Source organism: Marmota monax, unplaced genomic scaffold (assembly GCF_021218885.2).
Source record: "Marmota monax isolate L192 unplaced genomic scaffold, Marmota_monax_Labrador192_F-V1.1 WCK01_AAM20220418_F8-fsc00151, whole genome shotgun sequence".
NCBI lineage: Eukaryota > Metazoa > Chordata > Mammalia > Rodentia > Sciuridae > Marmota > Marmota monax.
Genome location: NW_026694226.1, coordinates 3,299,568 through 3,323,696, shown reverse-complemented (window position 1 = coordinate 3,323,696; position 24,129 = coordinate 3,299,568). Strand labels below are relative to the sequence as shown.

The 24,129-nt window shown below is 41.8% G+C and overlaps 2 protein-coding genes and 1 long non-coding RNA gene across 10 annotated transcripts in view; 2 read left to right on the top strand and 1 right to left on the bottom strand.

Moving 5' to 3' along the window:
• Window positions 1-16,534, top strand: part of Rab5b (RAB5B, member RAS oncogene family) — a 20,588-nt gene extending 4,054 nt beyond the window's left edge. For all 4 annotated transcript variants that reach the window (XM_046466638.2, XM_046466636.2, XM_046466637.2 and 1 more), the window contains 5 exons: window positions 9,339-9,600; window positions 12,006-12,157; window positions 12,428-12,550; window positions 13,430-13,523; window positions 13,958-16,534. In XM_046466638.2, coding sequence (XP_046322594.1) covers window positions 9,438-9,600; window positions 12,006-12,157; window positions 12,428-12,550; window positions 13,430-13,523; window positions 13,958-14,073 — 648 coding nt within the window. In that variant the 5' untranslated portion in view covers window positions 9,339-9,437 and the 3' untranslated portion in view covers window positions 14,074-16,534. The remainder of the gene's footprint in view (window positions 1-9,338; window positions 9,601-12,005; window positions 12,158-12,427; window positions 12,551-13,429; window positions 13,524-13,957) is intronic.
• On the bottom strand, window positions 2,847-19,921 carry LOC124108229 (uncharacterized). 3 transcript variants are annotated; one of them, XR_009228814.1, is made up of 4 exons: window positions 19,508-19,921; window positions 18,069-18,120; window positions 8,361-8,508; window positions 2,847-3,430 (listed from the first exon to the last, which is right to left on the bottom strand). It is a non-coding gene; the product is annotated as an uncharacterized LOC124108229 (long non-coding RNA). The 3 variants fall into 3 exon arrangements; XR_006856635.2 differs by lacking the exon at window positions 8,361-8,508 and having other exon boundaries at window positions 19,508-19,915; XR_009228813.1 differs by lacking the exon at window positions 2,847-3,430 and having other exon boundaries at window positions 6,502-8,508; window positions 19,508-19,917.
• Suox (sulfite oxidase) lies at window positions 19,919-24,129 on the top strand. Of its 3 annotated transcripts, none has more exons than XM_046466630.2 (4): window positions 19,919-20,050; window positions 21,491-21,550; window positions 21,790-21,967; window positions 22,203-24,129. In XM_046466630.2, the coding sequence occupies exons 2-4, from the start codon at window positions 21,501-21,503 to the stop codon at window positions 23,610-23,612; spliced, it is 1,638 nt and encodes a 545-aa protein (XP_046322586.1). In that variant the 5' UTR covers window positions 19,919-20,050; window positions 21,491-21,500; the 3' UTR covers window positions 23,613-24,129. The 3 variants fall into 3 exon arrangements, with proteins under 3 accessions (XP_046322586.1, XP_058442154.1, XP_046322587.1); XM_058586171.1 differs by having other exon boundaries at window positions 20,036-20,059; XM_046466631.2 differs by lacking the exon at window positions 19,919-20,050 and adding an exon at window positions 20,151-20,174.

The window sequence follows — 24,129 nt, the reverse complement described above, 5'->3', positions numbered from 1 at the left end:
CCTGGGGGAAAAAAAATCCCAAACAAAACCGAGTGAGATCTATTTAGATGGCACAATAGGGAAGTGAAGCAGGATTTCTTTGGTCCTTACAAGCAATTTAGGGAGCATTTAATCAGCACCTACGAGGGACCAGGCATTGTACTCTACTCTGAAGAGTCATGATATCAAAAAATACTCCTACTTTGTGAGCAGTTTATAGTTTACCAGATACATAATTAACTATAATGTGATAAAGGCTATGGTAGAAATAGTCTTAACACTGTGAGACCTTGTGTGAGATACTAGAGAAAGCAATGATGAATTCTGCTGAGGTAAGAAGATAATTATGCAGTTTCACAGAGAAGTGACATTTGTTTTGGCCTTATAAGATATATTAGGATTTTGCTAGGCAGAAAAAGAAGGGAAGGGCATTCCAGCCTTTCCTAGGTCAATAACAGAGTTTGTACTACCATCTGATAAGAGATAAGTATGTGTTTTGCCTCTTGGAGAACTATAAGGGAGAGGGTGGGGGAAGTAGAATGACTTTCATTTAAGGCATGAGTCATTGGATAGCATTGGATCAACACAGTGAAAGGTGAGTTAAGTAGCATAGCTCAAGATTTTAAGTAGCATAAATTCAAGGTTTGGGCGATTTGTATCTAAACAAAATTGGAAAGGAGACAAAGGCATTTACTGGCTTCTGCTCTATAGTCCGTGCTTAGTAAATCTCTCACATTAGTCTTAAGGCCCACCAAATGATGTAAAAGTTACCAGTTCCTTCCCTATTTTCTCCCAATTGAAAATTGCTTCAATTCCAACTGTCCTGGCAGAGAATGGTTAAGACCATTTAGAGAGAGGAACTGTTAATTAATCATTCTGTCAGAAGAATATGGGACATGGGCTGGGTTTGTGGCTCAATGGTAGAGCGATTGCCTAGAACATGTGAGGCACTGGGTTCAATCCTCAGCACCACAGAAAAAAATTGATAAATGGGGGGAAAAAAAGGTTATCTATCTACAACTAAATATATATATATACATTTTTTTTTTTTTTTTTAAGAAGAAGAAGAAGAAAATGGGACTAAATCCTGATTTCTAGGGAGGGCCTGGATATTCCTAACTTGTTTTTAATCCAACAGGCAGTATTTTTACCTATACTGAAGAGGCAGGAAATATCCATTCTAAGTCCATGTCCCTGTCCTGGTGTCTACTTAAGAGTTTAGCATTTTCTGCTTCCTTAAGAAATATATTGTTGAGCTGAGTGTGGTGGCGGGTACCTATAATCCCAGCAGCTCCTGTAATCCCAGCTGCTTTTGGAGGCAGAGGCAAGAGGATCACAAATTTGAAGCCAGCTTCAGCAATTTAGCAAGGCTCTAAGCAATCTAGTGAGAACCTCTCCCAAAATAAAAAAACGAAGGGTTGGGGTTGTATCTCAGTGGTAGAGTGCTTGCCTAACACATGTAAGACACTGGGTTTGATCTTTAGCACCACATAAAGGTATCGTGTCCATCTGCAAAAAAAAAAAAAAAAACTCAGTGGCTAAACTCCCCTGGGTTCAGTCTGGTACCAAAAAGAAATATGTTGGTGCATGCCTATAATCCCAGCTATGAGGAAAGCTGAGGCAGAAGGATCATAAATTGGAGGCTGGGGATATAGTTCAGTGATAGAACACTCCTGGGTTCCATCCCCAGGACCACCAGAAAAAATAAGTGATGTAGGATGCACCACTTATTTTGTAAGTGTAATCCCAACTACTTGAAGGCTAGGACAAGGGGATTATATGTTTGAGACCAGCCTTGGCAACTTAGATCCTGTCTCAAACTAAAAAATTATAAGAGCTGGAAATGTAGTTCAGTGGCAGAGCACTTACTTAGCACATGGGAGACCCTGAGTTTAATCCCATCAATCTTCAGCATGAGGGTGGGATATAAAAAAGGGAGAAACAGTAGCTATTGATAGCTGGCTGTATTTAACACTTGGCAAATTGACTAATTTTATGTGCCTCATTTTCCTTACCTGTAAAATACAGAGACTGGACTAGATCACCTGACCTGCAGATTGATGTGAGAGCGTGTGTATGGGTGAGTGCGCAGCGCGCTTAGCCACTGAGCCACATCCCCAGCCCTTTTTTTGTATTTTTATTTAGAGACAGGGTCTTGATGAGTTGCCTAGGGCCTTGCTAAATTGCTGAGGCTAGCTTTGACTTCTTGATCTTCCTGTCTCAGCCTCCTCACTTGCTGGGATTATTGGTTGTGGGCCACCACACCCATCTAGATTGATTTTTTTTTTTAAGATTGACTCTTACCTGGCTAATTGACCTTATAGGGCTGACTTTTGGGACTGGACTAGACTCTGATGACTATAGACTGGGAACTCTGACTACTAATAGGTGATGAAATTCTTGAGGTTGTCTGTAGATTTGCCATAAGGATTTAAAGCTAACAGGTGGAAGGGGGGCCTCAAGAAAAGTCTGGCTCTTGCTGGGCAGGCTAAAAAACCTTTCCTGTTATGCCTCTTTTCCAGCATTGCTTGGAGAACTGCCCACACTAAAGAACATCTTCCACCTCTACCCCACCTCAGTGGACTGACCTATGGTCAGGCCTCAAGTTTTCCTAGTTATTGGGTTTTTAATAAGCCATTTTTGTGGAGCTGCACATCTAAGGAAAGTTAAATCTGATTTCTTCTGAGATGAAAGGGTTGAAGGAGGAAAGTGTAACCTCCCTTTTTTTTGGCCTCAGGTTTGAAGATAATAAACATCACACTGCTTGGACTAGTTTGCTTTGGTTTTCTTTTTTGCCTTTGAATGGATCATTTGCCCATTGTTAACTCAGCCAAAAAAAAAAAAAAAAATTTAAGTCACCACCAGAATAAGAAGGAAATCAATTGAATCTTTTATGTATTATTTCATTTCTATATTCCTGATGTTTCAAGAGTCTAGCTATTTACATTAAAAAATGATATCCTTATAAACATGATGAGATTCAAGCTCAAGGTTTACAGATGGGTATCCCATCAATTAGTATGAACAAGTAAGGCAGGACAGATTTTTGAGGTTACATATTGGGGTGGGAGGTAGTCTTTTCTAACCCAGTTATTACTAACCTCTGATGATCCAAGGTTGTTTAGTAGCAAGAAAATTTGCTGACTGATTCTGGGCTCTGGCTTGACTTCTGAGTGTTTGGGGGTTGGTGACAAAGACTTTGCAACCCAAGTGTACCTGTAACTTTCCTATCTTCACACTGCTCCAACCCCCTACTGTTTTCCCAGGCTTAGAGTAATGGGTCTGGCCATGAGAATTTAATCCGTTTTAACTTCCATGTTATTATTGTAGAATAGTAACATTGAGGCTTAATGTTTTGCCCCTTAGATAACATGCTTTGAAATAGATAAAAATGTGAGGGAATAAGCTGAAAAACTAGTAACTTTTCCTATGTTTCTTGAGAGTATGTCACCTGAAAAAAAAAAAAAAAACTTGTTAACTTATCATCTTTATCTTTTTTTTTCTATTGTGTCAGTTGTTTTCTGTTTTTAAAGTTTCAACTTACGAGGGCCCATCTTCTTTTCTGAGACAGTGTATATGAAGTATCACATAAATGTATGTTTTTTGTTTTGTTTTTTTAGATATAATTCATCTACATAGATGCTTTAAAGAAACCAAGTTTAATCCCCAGCACCACACACACACACACACACACAAAAAAAAAAAAGCAAAAAAAAAAAAAGGAAAGCAAGTTTCTGCTTGCTTACCCATAATTGCAGCAACTAAGGAGGCTGAGGCAGGAAGATCATAAGTTTGAGGCCAGCCTCAGCAACTTTGCAAGAACTTGTCTCAAAAAATAAAAAGGACCAAGAATATAACTCAGTGGCAAAATGCCCCTGGGTTCAATCCCCAGTACAGGAAGAAGAAAAGTGAATTTCTTAAATGTACCCAGAACTTTGGAAGGGAATTCAAATTCTGCTATTTCATATTTTCACAAATCCCCTTCTTTCCCAAATATCCTTATATAAATAAGGAAGCTGAGATTCCAAAAGGCAAAGGGAGTAGCCTAAACTCACAGTAAGTTAAGTGGCAAAGCAGAGAGAAGAACTCAAGTTTGCCTGATTCCAAAGCCCTTACCAATACATGGGTTTGCTTCTGTCTAGGTTGGCTCTTCTCATTTTCGTGATTGCTCTATAACTTAAGTAGCAGGGTTCGGGAATCTTCTGATCCCTGGAGAGCTATATATTCAACCTTTATCCAAATGTTATCTAGAAGTGCTTTATAGTAACCATAACCATAAGCCGTTCAGAGTCGACTTCTTTCCATTCCTATTAACCCATCTTTCATTGTCAGTCCTTCCCAAAGTTTTTAAAACTTGTTGATCATGATTCACAGTTAAAAACACAAAACTTGTCATCATTATGTTGCTTGCCTGTAATCCCAGTGGCTTGGAAGGCTGAGACAGGAGGATTGCAGGTTAAAAGCTAGCCTCAGTAATTTAGCCAGGCTGTAAGTAACCTAGTGAGACCCTGTCTCAAAATAAAAAATAAAAAGGGATGAGGATATATCTCAGTGGTTAAGCACCTCTGGATTCAATCCTTGGTATTAAAAGTGAAAAAAGGAGTTTACATCCTGACTCTGTGTAAACTACACATACATATAAGTGAAACATTTTCACAAAATGATTCTTATGCTTATTGTTAGCATCCCCACCCCCCACTGGGGATTGAACCCAGGGGCACTTAACCACTAAGCCACATTCCCAGCCCTTTTTTGTATTTTATTTAGAGACAGGGTCTCACTGAGTTGTGTAGGGCCTTGCTAAATTGCTGAGGCTAACCTTGAACTTGAGATCCTCCTGCTTTAGCCTCCCCATGTTGCTGGAATTACAGATGTGTGCCACTATGCTGACCTTGATATTTCTTGACCTATGTCCTTTTTTATTTTTATTCTTATTTTAAATAACATGGTACAGTGGTGTATGCCTGTAATCCCAACTACATGGGAGGCTGAGGCAGGAGGATCACAATTTTGAGGCCAGCCTGGCAATTTAGTGAAAACCAGTCTTAGAAAAAGAGCTAGAGATAGAATGCTCTGGGTTCAGTCCCCAGTACTGCAAAAATTAAAAAAAAAAAAAAAAAAAAACTGATGGTAACCCATCAACTGATGTCAAGGTCACTTTTGTCTTACAGCCCACAGTTTGAGAAACACTGCCCTAAAGGTTTGAAGATGAAGAACAGCTAAAGAACTGTGTTTAGTGGGATTATAGGTGTTCACCACCATGCTGGGCTTGATATTTCTTGACCTGTATTTTTGTTTTGTTTTTAATAACATAATAACATGGTAGTTCAGTACAGTGGTGTATGTCTGTAATCTCAGCAGCTCTAGAGACTGAGGCAGGAGGATCGAAAATTCAAGGTTAGCCTTAGCAATTTAACAAATTAGCAACTCAGTGAAACCTGTCTCAAAAAAAGAAAGGGGATAGAGTTGTGGCTCAGTGGTAGAGAGCTCTTGCCTGGCATGTGTGAGGCACTGAATTCAATCCTCAGCACCACCTAAAAATAAAAAAGTGTCCATTATATATATATATGTGTGTGTGTGTGTGTGTGTGTGTGTGTGTGTGTGTGTGTGTGTATACACACACAAACAGAGACACATTTTTTTTTTTTCTAAAAGAAAAAGGACTGGGGACATAGCTCACTAGTAAAGAATCTTTGGGTTCAATCCCTGGTACCAAAAAAATTTTTTTCTTTAGACAACTATTTTTAAAAATATGTTCCCTAGTTGGGCACTATGGTGCACTCTTGTTATTCCAGCAGCTCAGGAGACTGAGAAAGGGAGATCAGGAGTTCAGAGCCAACCTCAGCTATTTAGCGAGGCCCCAAGCAACTCAGCAAGAACCCTGTTTCTAAATAAAACATAAAAAAAGGCTAGGGGTGTGACTCAGTGGTTAAGTGCTCCTGGGTTCAATCCCTAGTACAAAAAATTTTTTTTTAATTATGTGTGTGTGTGTGTTGTGTGTCCCTATTTTTTTAAAAAGGGATTGTTTAGAGTGGAAAAAAATTTAGAATCCATAATATATTTCTCACCTTAAACTTAACTATTTTGCTGGGGGTGGGGTGGGAGACTGGGGAGTTAACGAAGGGCAATTTACCATTAAACTACATCCCCAGCTCTTTTTTTTTTTTTTTTCAATTTTTCATTTTGAGACAGGATCTCACTAAATTGCTGAGGCTGGCCTTGAATTTGTAATCCTCCTGTTTCAGGCCTCCCAAACTACTGGGATTACAGGTGTGTGCCATCATGCCTTGCTTAATCCTACTCTTTTCAGAAGTAACTACTGTTAATAGGCAAGTGTGTGTCCTTCCATACCTTTTTCTTTTTAAATTTTTTTAGTTGTAGATGGACAAAATACCTTTAATTAATTAATTAATTAATTTATTTTTATGTGGTGCTGGGGGATCGAACCCAATGCCTCATGCATGCTAGGCAAGCACTCTACCCCAGCCCCTTCTATACCTTTTTTTACACAGAAATAGGATCTAATCTGTGTTTTGTTTTATTTTTTCCAGAGAAAACTGTTATGAGATTCTTGGTTTCTCATAAGAATATACAAACTTAATAAATTTAGCTTAATGAAAATTTTGCTGTATCCTCTTTATTTTGATCATTTCATCATAAACCAATGAAAACTTAATGACAAAATGTACATGTATATCTGGATTCTCAGAACTCCTTGACCTAGGACACTACAGAATATTCAATAGGATCATAGTAATTTCTGATATTCCTCTAAATTAGTCTACTTTGGGACTTTGAATTCTTACCTCTGTCATAATCTTCTTTAACCTTTTTGTTTTTTTCTTTTTCTTTATACCTTTTTCAGAGCCAACCTCAGCTATTTAGCGAGGCCCTAAGCAATTCAGCAAGACCCTATCTCTAAATAAAACATAAAAAAGGGCTAGGGGTATGACTCAGTGGTTAAGTGGTTAATTTTGTACTGGGTTCAATCCCTAGTACAAAATTTTTTTAAAAAAAATTTGTGTGTGTTGTGTGTAGAATATTATTGATAACTAACATTGAGCTATTCTTTAATATATTAACTTAAATCTTTTCTGGACGCAAAAAAAGCAGGGCCATTATTTAATAACAACTAGCTACTACATCTTTATGCTAAATACATCTTTCATTTAATCCCCATAGCCTATTCTATGAGGATAGTATTTTTTTTCTTTCATTTTTCTAGTGGAGGAAAGTAAGGCTCAGAGATGTAAAGAAATTCTTCATGTCTTATTGATACTGATTAGTAGCTCAATATTTATTGAGCATGTAGTCTATATCAAATACTTATTTAAATGAGTTCCAAAGAAATTTAATAATGATACAAATATTATCTCATTTAATCTTTACAACCTTATGCAGTAGTTGCTTATAAAGCTGTTATCCCATTATACAGATGAGGAAACAAATGTACACATATATTTAGCAATTTGCTCAAAGTTTCATAGCCATTAAGTAGAATCGGAAAACAAACCCAGAAAACTGGACTTAAGAGCTTTTATTCCTCTGCGTTGTCTCCTGTATGATTTTCTATCTTGGTGTCTTTAATAAATAGAATTGCTGAGATTTTTTAACACTAATTTGACACGAAAGCTGCTCACTGTAGTGTTTTCCCACACATAAGAGTATGATGTCTATGAAGTCACTAGGATCAAACTTGGAAAAGAGAAAGATTAATTTGAACAAGCAAAGTATAACTCAGGTAATACTTGTGTTTTGGAAAGAGGTTTTTGTGTGTTCTGCCCATGCTAACTCCTCTTTGAATTTCATAGCTCCCTTACATTCCCCTCAGAGTCAGTATGATGAGTTTTTTTGTTTGTTTGTTTGTTTTTTGTAGATGTAGATGGACAGCATGCCTTTATTTTGTTTATTTTTATGTGGTGCTGAGGATGGAATCCGGCTGGGTTTGATTCTCAGCACCTCTCAAATGCAAGGCAAGCGCTCTGCCACTGAGCTAGAGCCCCAGCCCCCTATGATGAATTGGAATGGTTGATTAGAATTTAAAAGCCCCAACTTTTCTCTCTACCTCCCCCCTGCCAACACCAACTTTCTTAGCCCCCTTGAAAGGTAGACAAGTTGATTCAAGAGTACTCTTTCTTTAAACATTGATTACTTAAAGACATCCTCTGTCTGTATCATCCCCTAGAGACTCCTACATATGTTTAAAAGGTATACTTTGCTTCTAGTTTGGAGAGCTACAACTGTTAGTCCCCTTTGGTGTGGAGGGTAATCTATCAGTTCTGAGTTTACTGACTCGGAACTGATAGATTTTCAGATTCAGAGAGGTGGCAGAAACAGAGTTGATACTAAATGTGATCTGTTGGTTGTGTTTCTGTCCTTACCTATGACCAGAAATGAGAAAGGAAATTGCCTGGTAATAGGACGGACCCTGGGGCTGGGGATGTGGCTCAAGCAGTAGCGCACTCGCCTGGCATGCGTGCAGTCCGGGTTCGATCCTCAGCACCACATACAAACAAAGTCCGCTGAAAACTAAAAAATAAATATTAAAATTCTCTCAAAAAAAAAAAAAAATAGGATGGACCCTGGTTAGATATCTCTCTCCCTGTTTTTTTTTTTTTTTTTTGGTACCAGGGATTAAACTTGGGAGGTACTCAACCACTGAGCCACATCCCCAGCCCTATTTTGTATTTTATTGAAGCAGGGTCTCACTGACTTTAAGTTGTAGATGGACACAGTACCTTTATTTTATTTTTATGTGGTGCTGAGGATCGAACCCAGTGCCCCACACATGCAAGCCATGCGCTCTACCACTGAGCCACAACCCCAGCCCCTGACTTAGATCTTAATAAATGACTTTGCAAAAAGACTGTTCATATGTGAAGGATACAGAACCAGAAGCTACCTTTCTACCCTTAGGAGGGGTGACTCTTAACCCACTCCTAGAGTAGAATCTCTTATTTTGAGAGCTAGAAAAAAGCACAACATCACAATACCAAGAAGCTGCTGGGAATCCTGTGAGTGGGTCTGGATATTGTTTAAAAAAAAACTTTGTGAAGACCTGGTGGAGAAATAATGGGGGATTAAAATCTCAGTTTTCAGTTCTTCCATTTCAGCTCCCTTGGCAGTTGGAGACTTTGTGGTTGAGCAAACTATTTCAAAAGCAGTTCTTATTTTACTGTTCTCCACTCTTAGCACTGAGTATCAGAGCTGCCTAGGTCCTTCTCAGAGGTATAGTCTTTTAGTAGTGGATGATTACAAGAACTAACATCTCATAGGAGAAAGGAAAGATTCTGTCTTTTCTCTAAAAAGTGATTGCAACTGCAATCTGCGTCTAAATTTACTCACTTTTTTTCTTGCAGGACTGTTGAAGCCTGGAAGTCCCTTCCCCTTTCCCCTCCCCCCTCTGCCGCTTTGTGGCATCCCCCTCCCTCTGCCCTTTCCCATCTGATAATCTGGCCATGACTAGCAGAAGCACGGCCAGGCCCAATGGGCAGCCTCAAACCAGCAAAATATGCCAGTTCAAATTGGTCCTGCTGGGGGAATCTGCAGTGGGGAAATCTAGCCTGGTGTTACGTTTTGTCAAAGGACAGTTCCATGAGTACCAGGAGAGTACTATTGGAGGTAAGTACCTCAGGGAAAGAAGCTCAAAGCTTGGTAAGATTTTTGAATAGGAGATCTAGGACCTGATTGTGGAACTGTTCCTCTCATTCCCCCAGGAATGAAAACTAAGAAAAGCAGGCTGGGGAATATAGCTCAGTGGTAGAATACTTGCCTAGCATGCATGAGGCTCTGGGTTTAATCCTCAGTATTGCTTTAAAAAAAAAAAAAATTGTCATAATGCCAAAAATCAGGTATTTGTTCATCCTTTCACTTTCTAGGAGAACATCTCATTTTGTCTTTTTTATTTTTTAAATTTATTTTTTTATTTTGAGACGGGGTCTCACTAAGTTGCCAAGGCTGACCTCAGACTTTGACCCTCCTGGCACAGCCTCCCAAGTAGCTGGTATTACGAGCATGTGCAACTGCAACTGGCTCCTCAATATCATCTTAATCCCATGAAATTCAGCTGAGTGTCATCTTAAGCAAATAAAGGTTGGTTTGGAGCAGTGAGTCATAATTCAAGATGTATGTCAGATGCCAGGCTTGGTGACACATGCCTGTAATCCCAGTGGTTCTAGAGGCTGAGGTAGGAGGATCTCAAGTTCAAAGCCATCCTCAGCAAAAAATGAGGCATTAAGCAACTCAGTGAGACCCTATCTCTAAATAAAATACAAAATAGGGCTGGGGATGTGGCTCAATGGTTGAGTGCCCCTGAGTTCAATCCGTGATACCACCGCCCCTCCCAAATAAAAGATGTGTGTCAGTATTATGTAGGAGTGGTGGCACACATCCGTAATACCAGCTATTCAGTATACTGAGACATGAGGATCACAAGTTCTAGGCCAGCCTGGACAAGTTAGAGACCCTGTCTCAAAAAATTAAAAAGACTGTCGGTGTATCTCAATAGTAGTAAGCACCCGTGAGTTCAATCCCTAGTATGGGATAGTGGGTTGGGGGGACTAACCTGGGAGTATTTTTTACCTATGTGTGTTTAGGTATACCCTAAATCTACTGATTAATATTGGAGGTAGGGTGAAATTGGTTGTAGCAGCACAGACAAGTGTTTGGAGAAGTTCCTTAGATGATCTGATGTACATATCTGATCAGATAGAGGCTAGAATATAAAAGGGCATCTGCCTTTTCTACCTTTACTACTAATACTACCCTGCTAATAAGCCAAAATAAGGTACTAATTCAATAAAGGATCTTTTATGAGAATTCCCATATTACTCTGTCCTCTTCTCACTAATCACCTTGGAAATGTGGTTTTCCTGGACATGTACCAGATTACATGAGAAAACAATAGCCAAATAATATTAATAATGATGGGATCTGCCATTAATTCTAATTCTTTTTTTTAAATTATCTATAATAATAATTTGTCAGTGGGTCTTTATTTATATGCGGTTCTAAGAATCTAACCCAGTGCCTCACACATGCTAGGCAAGTGCTCTACCACTAAGCCATAATCACAACCTCAATTCTAATTCTTTTTTGTTGTTGTTTTGTAGTTGTAGATGAACAGAATGCCTTTATTTTATTTGTTGATTTTTTTTTTTATGTGGTGCTAAGGATTGAACCCAGTGCCTCACACATGTAAGTCAAGCACTCTGCCACTGAGATACAGTCCCAGCCCTAATTCTAATTAATACTTTCTTTTTTAAATGTTTTTTTTAATATTTTTTTTTTAGTTGTAGTTGGACACAATATCTTTATTTTATTTATTTGTTTTTATGTGGTGCAGAGGATAAAACCCAGGACCTTGCACATGCTAGGCAAAAGTGCTCTGCCACTGAGCCACAACCCCAGCCCTCTTTTTTTTTTTTTTTTTTTTTAAGTTTTAGGTAGATACAATATCTTATTTTACATTTATGTGGTGCTGAGGATCGAACCCAGTGCCTTGTGCATGCTAGGCGAGCGCTCTACCATATTTTTTAAAAATATTTTTAGTTATAGATAATACCTTTATTTATTTGTTTTTATGCAGTACTGAGGATTGAACCCAGTGCCTCACACAAGCTAGGCAAGCGCTCTACCACTGAGCCACAAACCCAGCTCCTCTAATTAATTCATGATGTGACTTTTATCTGAAGTTTATTGTCTCTCCTATTATTTGTTATACCCTTATTTTGGTTAGAAGAGGGTTGGTTGACTGGTATAATTGCAGTGATCCTTTCTCCCCTCCATATTTTTCAATTTGCACCCACCAGCCAGAAAAACTTTTGGCAGAAAGGACTTGGCTAAAGGCAGTCTTAATCCTGGCTCCAGGATTTGAATGTGAGAACTCTAAACCTTTTCCTGTAGCTGAGTGACATGGATAATGACTAGTCTTAGATGGAGAATGGAGAAATACTCTGAAGGTGGGTGGGATATTCCCTTTCATCCTCCCACTTACAACTTCTTCCTCTCTATTCTCTAATCCATAGCGGCCTTCCTCACCCAGTCCGTTTGTCTAGATGACACAACTGTCAAGTTTGAGATCTGGGACACAGCTGGGCAGGAGCGATACCACAGCTTAGCTCCCATGTACTACAGGGGTGCCCAAGCTGCAATTGTGGTTTATGATATTACTAATCAGGTAAGTGGGCTAAGAAGACAGTCCTTACTTTTGTTTATAGGAATTAAATTAGTTGGGGGAGCGGAAATTGGTTCTTGAAATAGCAAAATAAGAATACAAATTATACTTCCAAGTGCTAAGAAGACTGAGGTCAAGAATTATCAGAGACCTATGGTTTCAGTGAGGGAAACACACCTAAAAGAGGTGAGTTGTGAGACCAGATTTTGAAGGTGATGGTTGTTGATTGGCAGCCATTGCAGCCCATACATTCTCTTCCTCATGTTTTCCTAGGAAACCTTTGCCCGGGCGAAGACATGGGTAAAGGAGCTACAGCGGCAGGCCAGTCCTAGCATCGTTATTGCCCTGGCAGGGAACAAAGCAGACCTGGCTAACAAGCGCATGGTGGAGTATGAAGTAAGAGGGCCCATAGAATCCCTCTCGAACACATTCCCTCTGTACCTGGGACCTCTTTTCCAAACTAACACTCTGAAAATCTCATCTGAAGACATTCATTGTCTCATTCCCTAGTTGAACACCAAGTTAATACAGCTGGGAAGTGAGTGGCTCAGTGGTAGAATGCTTGCCTAGCATGTACAAGGCCCTGGGTTTGATCCCCAGCATAAAGAAAACAATAATAATAAAATCAATATTAGCATTTCCTTTCCCCCTACCCAAAATATAAAAAATAAAACTACACCAACATTGTGATCCTAATTACAGCCAAGTGATTTTTAGAGGATTCAGAAGGAAATATCAGAGGGTTAGAGAAGTACCAGCTGTTGGGTACCAATGTGAAAACAGGAAGGAGGGAGCAATTAAATTTGAGGTAAAGGGACTATTCAAGTGTCAGAATCCAAAGCCCCCACCATCTTACTTGCTTCTCTATAATTAAGATCCTGACATCTGTTTGTTCAACTGAGTGGTCATAGGTTTATCTTAAGGGAGTCATCATTAAATTATGAGTCTAGGGCCACCTGGCAGAATGGGGCATTAATTAAGGGAGGGACACTGCCTAATTCTGGTGCTACATGTGAGTAAAAAAGCAATACTTAGCAAGTGCAATGACCCACTCCTATAATCCCAGTGACTAGGGAAGCTGAGGCAGGAGGACCACAAATTCAAGGCCAGCTTAGACAACTTAGCAAGACCCTGTTTCAAAATAAAAAGGACTGAGGATATAGCTCAGTGATAGACCACCCTGGGTTAAATCCCCAGTACCCCCCACAAAAAAAAAGAAAAAAGCAATACTTATTTCCTCTCTGCATTCTGAACACCAATCACTCATCCTTGCAGGAGGCCCAAGCATATGCAGATGACAACAGCTTATTGTTTATGGAGACTTCAGCCAAGACAGCTATGAACGTGAATGATCTCTTCCTGGCAATAGGTAAAGTCAGACACCCTGAGGTTTTCCTATTTTTCCTTTGTATATAGGTAAAAATTATTACTGACCCAAATCAAGAATAGGTGGAAATGTCTGCTTTTGTAAAAACTTTAGGTATGGGACTGGGGGTGTAGCTTAGTGGTAAAGTGCTTGCCTAGGAGCACGAGTACCTGTTTGATCCCCAACATCACAAAAGAATAAAATGAAAAAACTTAAAAATACTTTAACTTTCTGTTGTAATCTCCATCTTTTGATTGCAGCTTTAGCTCCCTTGTGTTCAATGTACTTTGCAAATAGTGAACTCTCCCCTCTTCAGGACATTTCTTTTAATCTCTCCTTTCCCTTTATTTTTCCTGTACCCAATAGCCTGTGTTTGTTTGTATGTGTGAATGGGGTAAGTAAAATCTACTTTGTTCCCTTCTCTTTTTTTTCTTTAGCTAAGAAGTTGCCAAAGAGCGAACCCCAGAATCTGGGAGGTACAGCAGGCCGAAGTCGGGGTGTGGATCTCCATGAGCCTTCCCAGCAAAACAAGAGCCAGTGTTGTAGCAACTGAGGGGTGGCTAGCAGCAAACGAGTATGGAGCTAGCACGAGAGCTAAGAAATAACCTCCATCCCCACCCCTCAGCACACAGCCCCTACGGTAACAGCACACTGAGCCCTGGCTCCCAAGGGCTGCCTCCTGACAGCTCCGTCATGGCACTTTTTAACGCTTCAGCAACCAACACCAGGCAGCTGTTGCCACTGGCCTCCTACCCCCTACTTTGGGGTTTAGGGGTCAAATCTCCCCAGGACTTAACTTCCAAAACAAACTTTCTTCACGTTGTATTATAGGTGCAAGACAGTGATCTTATCTTTCCTCCTCCTCCCCCTTGTTCTTTCCCATATTTGCAGAAAACATTTTTGTCTCCTTCTCCCTTCCACTTTTGATCAGTCCCTATTTTTGATCCTCTTTTCTTCCTCTCCCCAGGATGGAGAAGGTAGTGAATCCATGAACTGGAGGGAGATTTCTAGTTTAGTTATATTAATGGCCCTGGGGAAGAGTAAAAGCTCAGAGCAAGAGGCAGTAAGGAAACATTTCCTTTTTGTTTTTATGGTTGGAATTTCTCGTGTTTGAAAACATTGCAGCATATATTAGTTGGCCCTGTGGAGGGTGTTCCTAGATAGAGTTGAGAATAGAGAGGCAAGCTCTCAGGCACCACGTGGGAGTCATATTGTTAGCTAATTGGACAAAGTGGAGGTGATGTGGCTCTGGAACTCTTCCAAGGCCCAGTTTCCTCACACCCAGCCTATTAGGTAGCTTCTCCCCTAGAGTGGGGACTGGACCCTAGAGTCCTCCAAAGAATCTTCACTGGTTGCCTGCATCTTTGGCTCTGCTGTGATCTAATTAGAGGAGTTTCTGACACCTATCCTCTGATTTATACATATGCATTTTCCCCCATTCCTCTGGCCTTTAGATGGCCTCAGTCCTAGCCACCACATCCCCCTGCAGTTTGCACTTTAATTGATGGTAGTTCAGTCGGGATACTTGTTTTATGGGAGTTTTGATTGATTTACCTGCCCTCCCTCCTTTTTAAGTAAATGGAATCTGAAGTATATGAGGTTTGGGGAGGGGCTTTAGAGAACAGAACCAGTGGCAGCTACTCAAGCCCAGTCTCCACTGCTGGCTTCCTCCAACTCTTGATTCTTAACCTATATTCTTGCCAACCTAGTTCGTGAGTATAGGTTTGCCTTTCCTGGAGAATTAACTGAGCAATTGGGGAGTGGCCTCAGAGTAGCATAGGCCAAAGTAGGGGAGTAAGAGAGGTCAGGAAAAAGGGAGTAGTTTTATATCCTTTCCCAGGGTTCACATTCAATTTGCTATCCATTACCATGTCTTTTCTACTTCCTTGTAAATAGGTATAATCTTTATTCTCACTATACAGTCTGTTCTATCCCCTGTCTCCCATCAGGATCTATTCCTTTTCTCCTTTGTTAGTATCTTGAGTTTAGTTCCTCCATCCTTATCCCCATACCTACCCTCCCCAACCAATAGTTTAATCCACATACCACTAGGGGCTAGTACCACAGAGGCCTGGTTGTAGTCCCTTCATATCATACCACCTGTTCCTACGGACAGGAAGTGACTAGCACTGAATGTGCCTCACAGCTGTCTCACATCATCAGAGGACCTTGGTCTTTTCTAAACTCTAATCTCTTCACATCCCTCATCAGGTGTTTTAGATGTCTGTGGGAAGCCATCAAGGCAAGGGAGAACTCTTAAGTTCTTTCTTGTTCTGGCCTAGAGTTTTGGAGAAATTTGGGGGGAAAAAAACACAGGAAAAGCCACGAGTGTCCCAGGCCAGCTGAGAAACCAGGAAGCTGAGAATCTGTAGGACCCAGCTTAGATTCTTCCACTTAGGCCTCAATTCCCTTCCTTTTCCAGGGGCAGCCTTAGTTCCCAAGGCCCTGAAACAACATACATTTCCCTTTCCTTCCCAGAAACCATTAGCCTCCACACTCCCTACAAGTACCTAGTGCATCCTTTTTACAAGTGGAAGAACTAGAATGGCTCACCAAGTCTCTTAGAATTAAATTCTTTGTATGGTTTTCCTCATGGAATAGGAGTGAAGATGTTTCATTGCCTTGGGGCTGGGAAACCATTTCCCCAGGCTTCTCTCCTCCTTCACCTCCTTAGGAACAGTATTGGCCTTAGCTTCTGGGCCTGTCTGCCTTCTACTCCTACCAGCTCTTCTGCCCTCCTTTGAGCTCTGTTGGGCTTGGGCCTCTTAGTTTTTTATTTCCGAGCTCTTCATTTTCTTTCCTTCTGATCAGTTTTTTTGTTTTCTTTTATTTTGTTCATTTTAGGGAGGAGGGGGTCTCTCTCTCTCTCTCTTTTTTTTTCCCCTCCTTCAAAGAAAGCATTTGTCTTTCTTTCCCTTTCTTCTTCTCCCAACATAACAATCGTGGTAACAGAATGCGACTGCTGATTTACCGATGTATTTAATGTAAGTAAAAAAGGAAAAAAAAAAAAAAAAGCGCATCGGAGTGTTGGATTGTTTTTTTCCTGTTTGTCTTCCTGATTCTAGAAATTTAGAAGAAAGGGCATACAACTGTTTTATTGAATCAGAACCATACATTCCATTAAGTGATTAAGTGTTTGCCTAGTATGCTTGAGGCTCTGGGTTTGATTCTCAGGTACTAGGAAAAAGAAAAACATACCTTCTTCTGTACCTTGGTTCTTATTCCCTTTAATCTTTTCTTGAACAGTGAAGAATCCAATTTAGAAAATAGCTCTTTTATTGCTGTTGAATCACCCCTATTCAAAGAGGGTGATAGATAGATAGCTTATCAAATCTGAACCTGTTTTATCTTTCAGGTTCTCTTAACAGAATGTATATAAGTATGTTGCCAGCTCAGTGGTGCATCCACAATCCCAGCAACTCAGGAGGCTGAGACAGGAGGAGCACAAGTTTGGGGCCAGCCTTAGTAATTTAGTGAGACCCTGTCTCAAAGTAAAATTTAAAAATAGCTGGGAGGTAGCTTACTATTGAAGTGTTCCTAAGTTAAATCCCCAGCACCACTGGGGGGGGGGGGAACAAGGATGTATATATATGTATGGAGATGTGGTCTATGAATCTCTTGATTCATTGATGTGATTGGAAGAATTCTCTATTTATAAATCCTTTGAAGTAATAGGCAGAAATGTATGTGCATTTTTCTAGGATGCATTACTATGTTAATTTATCAAAGAGGTCTATGATCTACAGGTTTAAAAAAAACTAAGCATGCTGGCACATGCCTATAATCCCTACTACTCAAGAGGCTAAGACCAGCCTGGGCACTACAGCAAAACTAAGTCTCAAAGAATAAAAAAAAAAAAGAAAGAAAGAAATTACTGAATTAGCTTTTCTTTTCGTTCTTTTTTTTTTTTTTTTTGTGGAACAAGAATTGAACCCAGGGGCTGGGATGTGGCTCAAGCGGTGGCGCGCTCGCCTGGCACGCGTGCGGCCCGGGTTCAATCCTCAGCACCACATACAAACAAAGATGTTGTGTCCGCCAAATACTAAAAAATAAATATTAAAAAATTCTCTCTTTCTCTACCTCTATCTCTCTCACTCTCTCTAAAAAAAAAAAAAAAAAAGAATTGAACCCAGGGGTGTTCTACCACCGAGCTATATCCCCAGGTCTTTTTTATATTTTGAGATGGGGTCTCACTAAGTTGCTACAACTGGCCTCAAATTTGGAATCCTCCTGCCTCAGCCTCACAAATTGCTGGGATTATAAGCATGCCTACCTACCACACCTGGCCTGAATTAGCTTTTTTGATTGCTCATGTAGCTTCCACCCCAACAGGAAAATTTTTCCTGGATCTGCTTTTGACTCCTACTGTACGTGAAGCCCTTCAGTCTATCACAATTTAAAGGGGGTGGGGGCAGGGTGAGGAGGAATAAAACAGAAAAGATTAGATTGGTTGGTTGGTGTTTGCAGGAAGAGTTTTACATTCCAAAGAGTCTTAAGGAGTACTGGTGCCAAATAGACTTCATTCCAGTTCCATCTCTGCCAACTTACCAGCTGTGGCCTTGATCAAGTTACTTAGTGCTCTCTTCCTCAGTTTCTTTATCTGTAAAAAGGAATAAAAGTTGAAGTTAAAAAGTAATTTGTGGACAGGTGTGGTGGTGCATGCCTCTAATCTCAGCTACTTGGGAGGCTGAGGCAGAAGGATCACAAATTCAAGGCCAGACTTTGAATTTGAATTTGCTCAGCAATTTAGCGAGACTCTTTCTCAAAAGAGTTGAGGAAGTGGCTCAACGCAGAGCACTTGCCTAACATGTTCAAGGCCCTGGGTTCAATCCCCAGTGTTGGGGTAGGATAGGGGGGTGGATCTTGTTGGGCTGGGGATATAGATTAATGGTACTGCACTTGTCTAGCATTGGAGAAGCTCTAAGCTCGGTAGTAAAGAAGTATGTGTCACACAAATAGGTATAGGAAGTGCATTTCTCTAAAATTGAACCTTTTTAATAATTTTTTATTAGTACATTATAGTCATACATAGTAGTGGGGGTTTGTGTGACATTCATATGTGCACGTAACAAGGCCTTTTTAAAAAAATATTTTTAGGGGCTGGGATTGTGGCTCAGTGGTAGAGCTCACGTTTAGCATGTGTGAGGCTCTGGGTTTGATCCTCAGCACCACATAAAAATAAAGGTATTGTGTCCAGCTACTTATAAAAACTAAATATTTTTTAAATATATTTTTATAGTTGTAGGTGGATATAATACCTTTATTTATTTATTTTTATGTGGTGCTGAGGATCCAACTCAGTGCCTCACCCATGCTAAATTAGAGCTCTACCACTGAGCTACAATCCTGGCCCATGCCCTTTTTTTTTTTTTTTTCCTTAAACAACTATTAGAATAGGTCTGACTTCAGGTCTCTCCAATGATTTAATTATACACAGGTTGGAAATCTTTCCATTTCCAAAATCTTTATAAGAGTGTCTTCATTGTCATTTTCCCTTTCTATTTGTTAATACAGCCTCCAACCACAAACCAGAGTCCATGATTCCTGGTAAAAAACTCTAGTGGATAGCAGAAAGGGAAATGATCTTACAAATTTAATCAAACCTTCACTTAAAACTGATTAAATTATAGCTCAACACTCTGATCTCTAGAGGGCAGTGTTGGATACGTTTGTTCCAGGCTCAGGAACTAGGTTTGACAAAATTTCAATCCCGCGCAAATGTTAAAAGGGTATAACAAATTTATTCTAATTTAAGAGAATTAAATTAGAATAAGAGACTATAATATTCGTACTTTGGGGCCATTGTCTCGTTAAGGGGTGATGATTTTTAAAAACTACGCAAAATTTAAAAGATGGCTATTCCTTGTTGGCTCCATACATTTAACGAGAAAATTCAACTAGTCCAAGGAATCTCGACGTCTTGGAACCACTATTTTAGGCTTCATTTCTGCTGTCATTCTTGGATATAAGAGAATTAAGCGACTGACCTTATTTTCCCTAAAAGACAAACAGGGCTGTCGTAGTTGCAATACGAATGCTTGTCAAAATTAGTAGAGACGAAACTCAGCGCCGGGAGACTAGCTGGATCCGGAGGCCTCCAGGGGAACTTCGGTCTCTGCCCAGACCTTCCAGCTGGAGAGGCGGGGAGTCTCAGTCTTCCCATCTTTCAGCTCAATCTTTGGATCCCTCATCACCTTCCATTGGGTTCCGGACATAGGCGAGGGTCCCTTCTTTGCCCACCGGAGCTGTAATCTACTCAAGTCAACGGCTGTGCAGCAAAAGTGGAAACAACATCGCCAGCTCAGTCCCGAGCCCTCGTGGCGCGCCGCCTCCCTTGGCCGGCGTCCAGCAAGCGGACCTGGCGGCTGGGAGGCGGCTTGCGACCGGCCAATGACTGGGGTACCCGCTGAGGGGCGTGAGGGAGTCTGTATAAGCTTCTGTGCACGTCACACCGTGCCGGCCCCGCCCCTGCGCGAGCACTCGCTAGGCGCTGGGTGGGTAAAACTGCCGAGGTGTGGACACTGAGCAGGGTAAGCAGGGTAAGCAGGCTGCGGCGGAGAGGGAAAGGAGGGAGGGCCGCAGAGGGGGCAGAGAGGGGTCGGCGGCGGCTGGGGCTTTGTCTCAAGGAGTCTTTGAACCTTAGGGATAACAAAGGTACCACTGCCTCCACTCCCGATGCCCGGATGCTCTTGGGGTTGCTGAGTATTGATACCAGACTTTTTTTGTGCCAGCTGCTAGTTAGGGGCATAGGGTCTTCTGCTCTCCCCCGAATGTTAGACGTATCCTCTACCTAAAGTGCTCCTGGGGAATAAAGGTCCATCACCAAGGTGTAGCATTTCTGTAGTGCAGCAGAAAGCCACCCTCCCAAACCTGGAACTCCAGTCTGGTCCAAAAAGGCTGCTGGAATTAAGGATAGGTGGCAGAGTGAGCAAGGGTCTCATGACCCAAGGGTAAACTATAGTCTCTGTTCCTATTCCCATTTCTCGGGAGGTTTCTTTGTCTCCCCACCCATGTTCCATCATTTCATTAGCAATTGGGACAGTTCTTATCCTCCCACTTTGACTTTCTTGGGTCTGTGTTCTGCTCAGAGGCACTGGATTGTGAAGAAGATGTGTTGCAGGACAGAGGAGAAAAATTAACTTCTTTCTCCAGCCCATACCTTGACACCCTGGCCATTGACTCATCAACTTGCTGAGCTCACTAGAATGGCATAGAGAAGGTTGGGGTGGGGACATGGAATTAGGATCCAATTCCCAGCTGGGGTCAATTTGGAGAGCATGAGGCAGAGGGAGAGAAGGAGAAAGGCCTTCAGAGACAATGTTATTGCTTGTTCACTCTTTATATCAGTTCTCTAGGTAGATCTCATTTCAGAGATGAGGACAGAAGTTCAGAGAGGCTTGGTACCTTGCCCAGGGAACTGGTTAATGGCAGGGCTGCTTTACAAACCCAAAGTAGTTTGTCTCTAGAATCTGGGTTTATTCATTTATTAGGCTGCCATTACCTTTTTCACCTTTTGTCCCTGTTTGTATCAGTCTTACCCTCAGTTATCCTCTATTGACTTCAGAAATAATCTCCAGAAAACTGGAACTGTAGTTCATTGATAGGGTGCTTGCCTACCATTGGCAAGGCCCTTGATTTGAGCCCCAGCAATCCAAAATAAATAAATAAACAAACTGCAAATTGGACAGTAGGCATTTGTCTTTTGCCCTTTAGGCCTTTGGCTTCAGGTATTGCTCTCTATAGTGGACAAAGTAGACACTGGAGGATGGAAAATAGGTGATTTTAAAAGCACCTGTCCCCCCATTTCCTTCCATCCTCTTAGCACAATCTTTATCTCTAAAGTGCTCTATTTTCCCAGAGAGCTCCTTGCTGATTTTTTCTGTTTCATCCTCCAACCTATTTCCTCAGGCCTCCCTAATATCCCTTCTTAAGGGACTTCATAGTTTAATCCTGGAATCTTCCTCCTGCAGTTCTACCACAATGCTGCTGCTGCACAGAGCTGTGGTCTCAGCACTTCGACAGGCCTGCAGGTAGGCCATCCCATCCCAGGACTCGCCCCCTTACCATATCTCCTAGATAACTATCTTATCTGTCAGGTGATTATCTTATCTGGCAGATAAAGATAGTTGAGTGGTAGCCAAGGAGGAAAAGGAAAGCCACATTCCACTTGTCCCACCCATTCCTAGAGAAACTAACTTTCAACAGTAATGACCAACCAGGGAGAGACAGAACATGACCATATGTGTTTACTAAGATCTCTCTCTTCCAGATTCAGGCCACCTCCCTCAAGGCTCTGCATCCAGGCCTGCTCTACAAATGAATCGTTTCAGCCCCAGCACCCCAGCCTGAACTTCTCTGGTGATAATTCCAGCACTAGGGGATGGAGAATCATGGGGGCCCTGCTAGGCTTTGGCACAGCATTGGCCTATCATGATCATCGGTGTAGGGTAAGTGCAGAGGGGCTTCATTATTAAAATAAAGGGGTCCTTAGGTAACCTAGGCTGTGACTCATGTTCTTGCTATTACCACAGAGCCCATGCTGGCATTGTCTTCATGCACAGTATAGATGGCATCTTCCACTTTCATTTCCCAAAGGCTACTACTGTGGGTTGGTTTGGAGTGAACTAGAGTTATTTCTTAATATTCTGCTCTCTTTTTGCTTCATTCCTTCCCTTCCTGCAGGCTTCTCAGGAGTCACCACCCTTGTACACTAAGGAGGAAGTGTATTCCCACAGAAGCCCTGAGACTGGGATCTGGGTAACTCTGGGCTGTGAGGTCTTTGATGTCACAGAATTTGTGGAACTACATCCAGGGGGACCATCTAAGTTGATGCTAGCAGCTGGGGGTCCCCTAGAACCCTTCTGGGCCCTCTATGCTATTCACAACCAGCCCCATGTATATGAGTTACTGACTCAGTACAAGATTGGGGAGCTGAAACCTGAAGACAGTGCACCCCCCACCTTGGAAATATCTGACCCTTATGCTCATGATCCTATGCGACATCCAGCCCTAAATGTCAACAGCCAACGTCCCTTTAATGCGGAGCCTCCTCCTGAGCTGCTGACAGAAAACTACATCACACCTAACCCTATCTTCTTCACCCGGAATCATCTGCCTGTGCCTAATCTGGACCCAGACACCTATCGTTTGCATATAGTAGGGCCACCTGGAGGTCAGTCACTGTCTCTATCCTTGTGTGACTTGTACAAGTTTCCCAAACATGAGGTCACAGTCACTTTGCAGTGTGCTGGCAACCGGCGCTCTGAAATGACTCAAGTCAAAGAAGTAAGAGGTCTAGAGTGGAGAACAGGGGCCATCAGCACTGCACGATGGGCTGGGGCACGGCTCTGTGATGTATTAGCCCAGGCTGGTCACCAACTTTCTGAAAATGAGGCCCATGTCTGCTTTGAGGGACTGGATTCAGACCCCACTGGGACTGCCTATGGAGCCTCTATCCCTTTGGCTCGGGCCATGGATCCTGAAGCTGAGGTCTTGCTGGCATATGAGATGAATGGGCAGCCTTTACCTCGTGACCATGGCTTTCCTGTGCGGGTGGTGGTTCCTGGTGTGGTAGGTGCCCGCCACGTCAAATGGCTGGGCAGAGTGAGTGTGGAGCCAGAGGAAAGTTACAGCCACTGGCAGCGGCGGGATTATAAAGGCTTCTCTCCATCTGTGGACTGGGATACTGTAGATTTTGACTCAGCTCCATCTATTCAAGAACTCCCTATCCAGTCAGCCATCACAGAGCCTCGGGATGGAGAGACTATAGAGTCAGGGGAGGTAATTGTCAAGGGCTATGCATGGAGTGGTGGTGGCAGGGCTGTGATCCGGGTAGATGTGTCCCTGGATGGGGGGCTAACCTGGCATGCAGCTGACCTGGATGGAGAAAAGCAGCCACCCAGGAAGGCCTGGGCCTGGCGTCTATGGCAGCTGCAAGCCTCTGTGCCAGCTGGACAAAAAGAATTGAACATTGTTTGTAAGGCTGTAGATGACAGTTACAATGTGCAGCCAGACACAGTAGCCCCAATCTGGAACCTGCGAGGTGTACTCAGCAATGCCTGGCACCGTGTCCATGTCCATGTCACATCATGAGAGCATGGAATGGAGTCAACTATCCTATAGAAAACACCTTGACCCCTTTCCCCACCCATCCTTTGGTCTTCTGCCACAGAAAAACCTTTTCCTCTTCTCCACTTCTTGGATCAAAAACTTGTACTGTGCCTTCCTAAGTCATATACAGGTATTCATGCATTGCACATTCCCACCCAGGCATCCTCTCTCCTTTGACAGTATGTTACATACCCCTCCTGGCCTCTAACCCTGTGCCAGAAGATAAGAGCTGTTGGAGCAAGGGAGACTAGAGGCAAGAAAAATAATTCTGGAGCCAAGCACCATTTTCTCGTCCTATGCCACCTCCACTTCTAAATGCTTGTTGCTGTCCAGGCTGTATTTTGTTTTTCTTGGATTCTTCAGAGAATGTGTATGGTGTGTGTAAGAAAAACATATACTACTTTCTACTGCTTCTCTGGGTTGTAATGGGCTTGTGGGGGCATTGAAAGGCATAATCCCTCTCCATTTATCTAAATACATCAATAAAGTGTCTATTTAA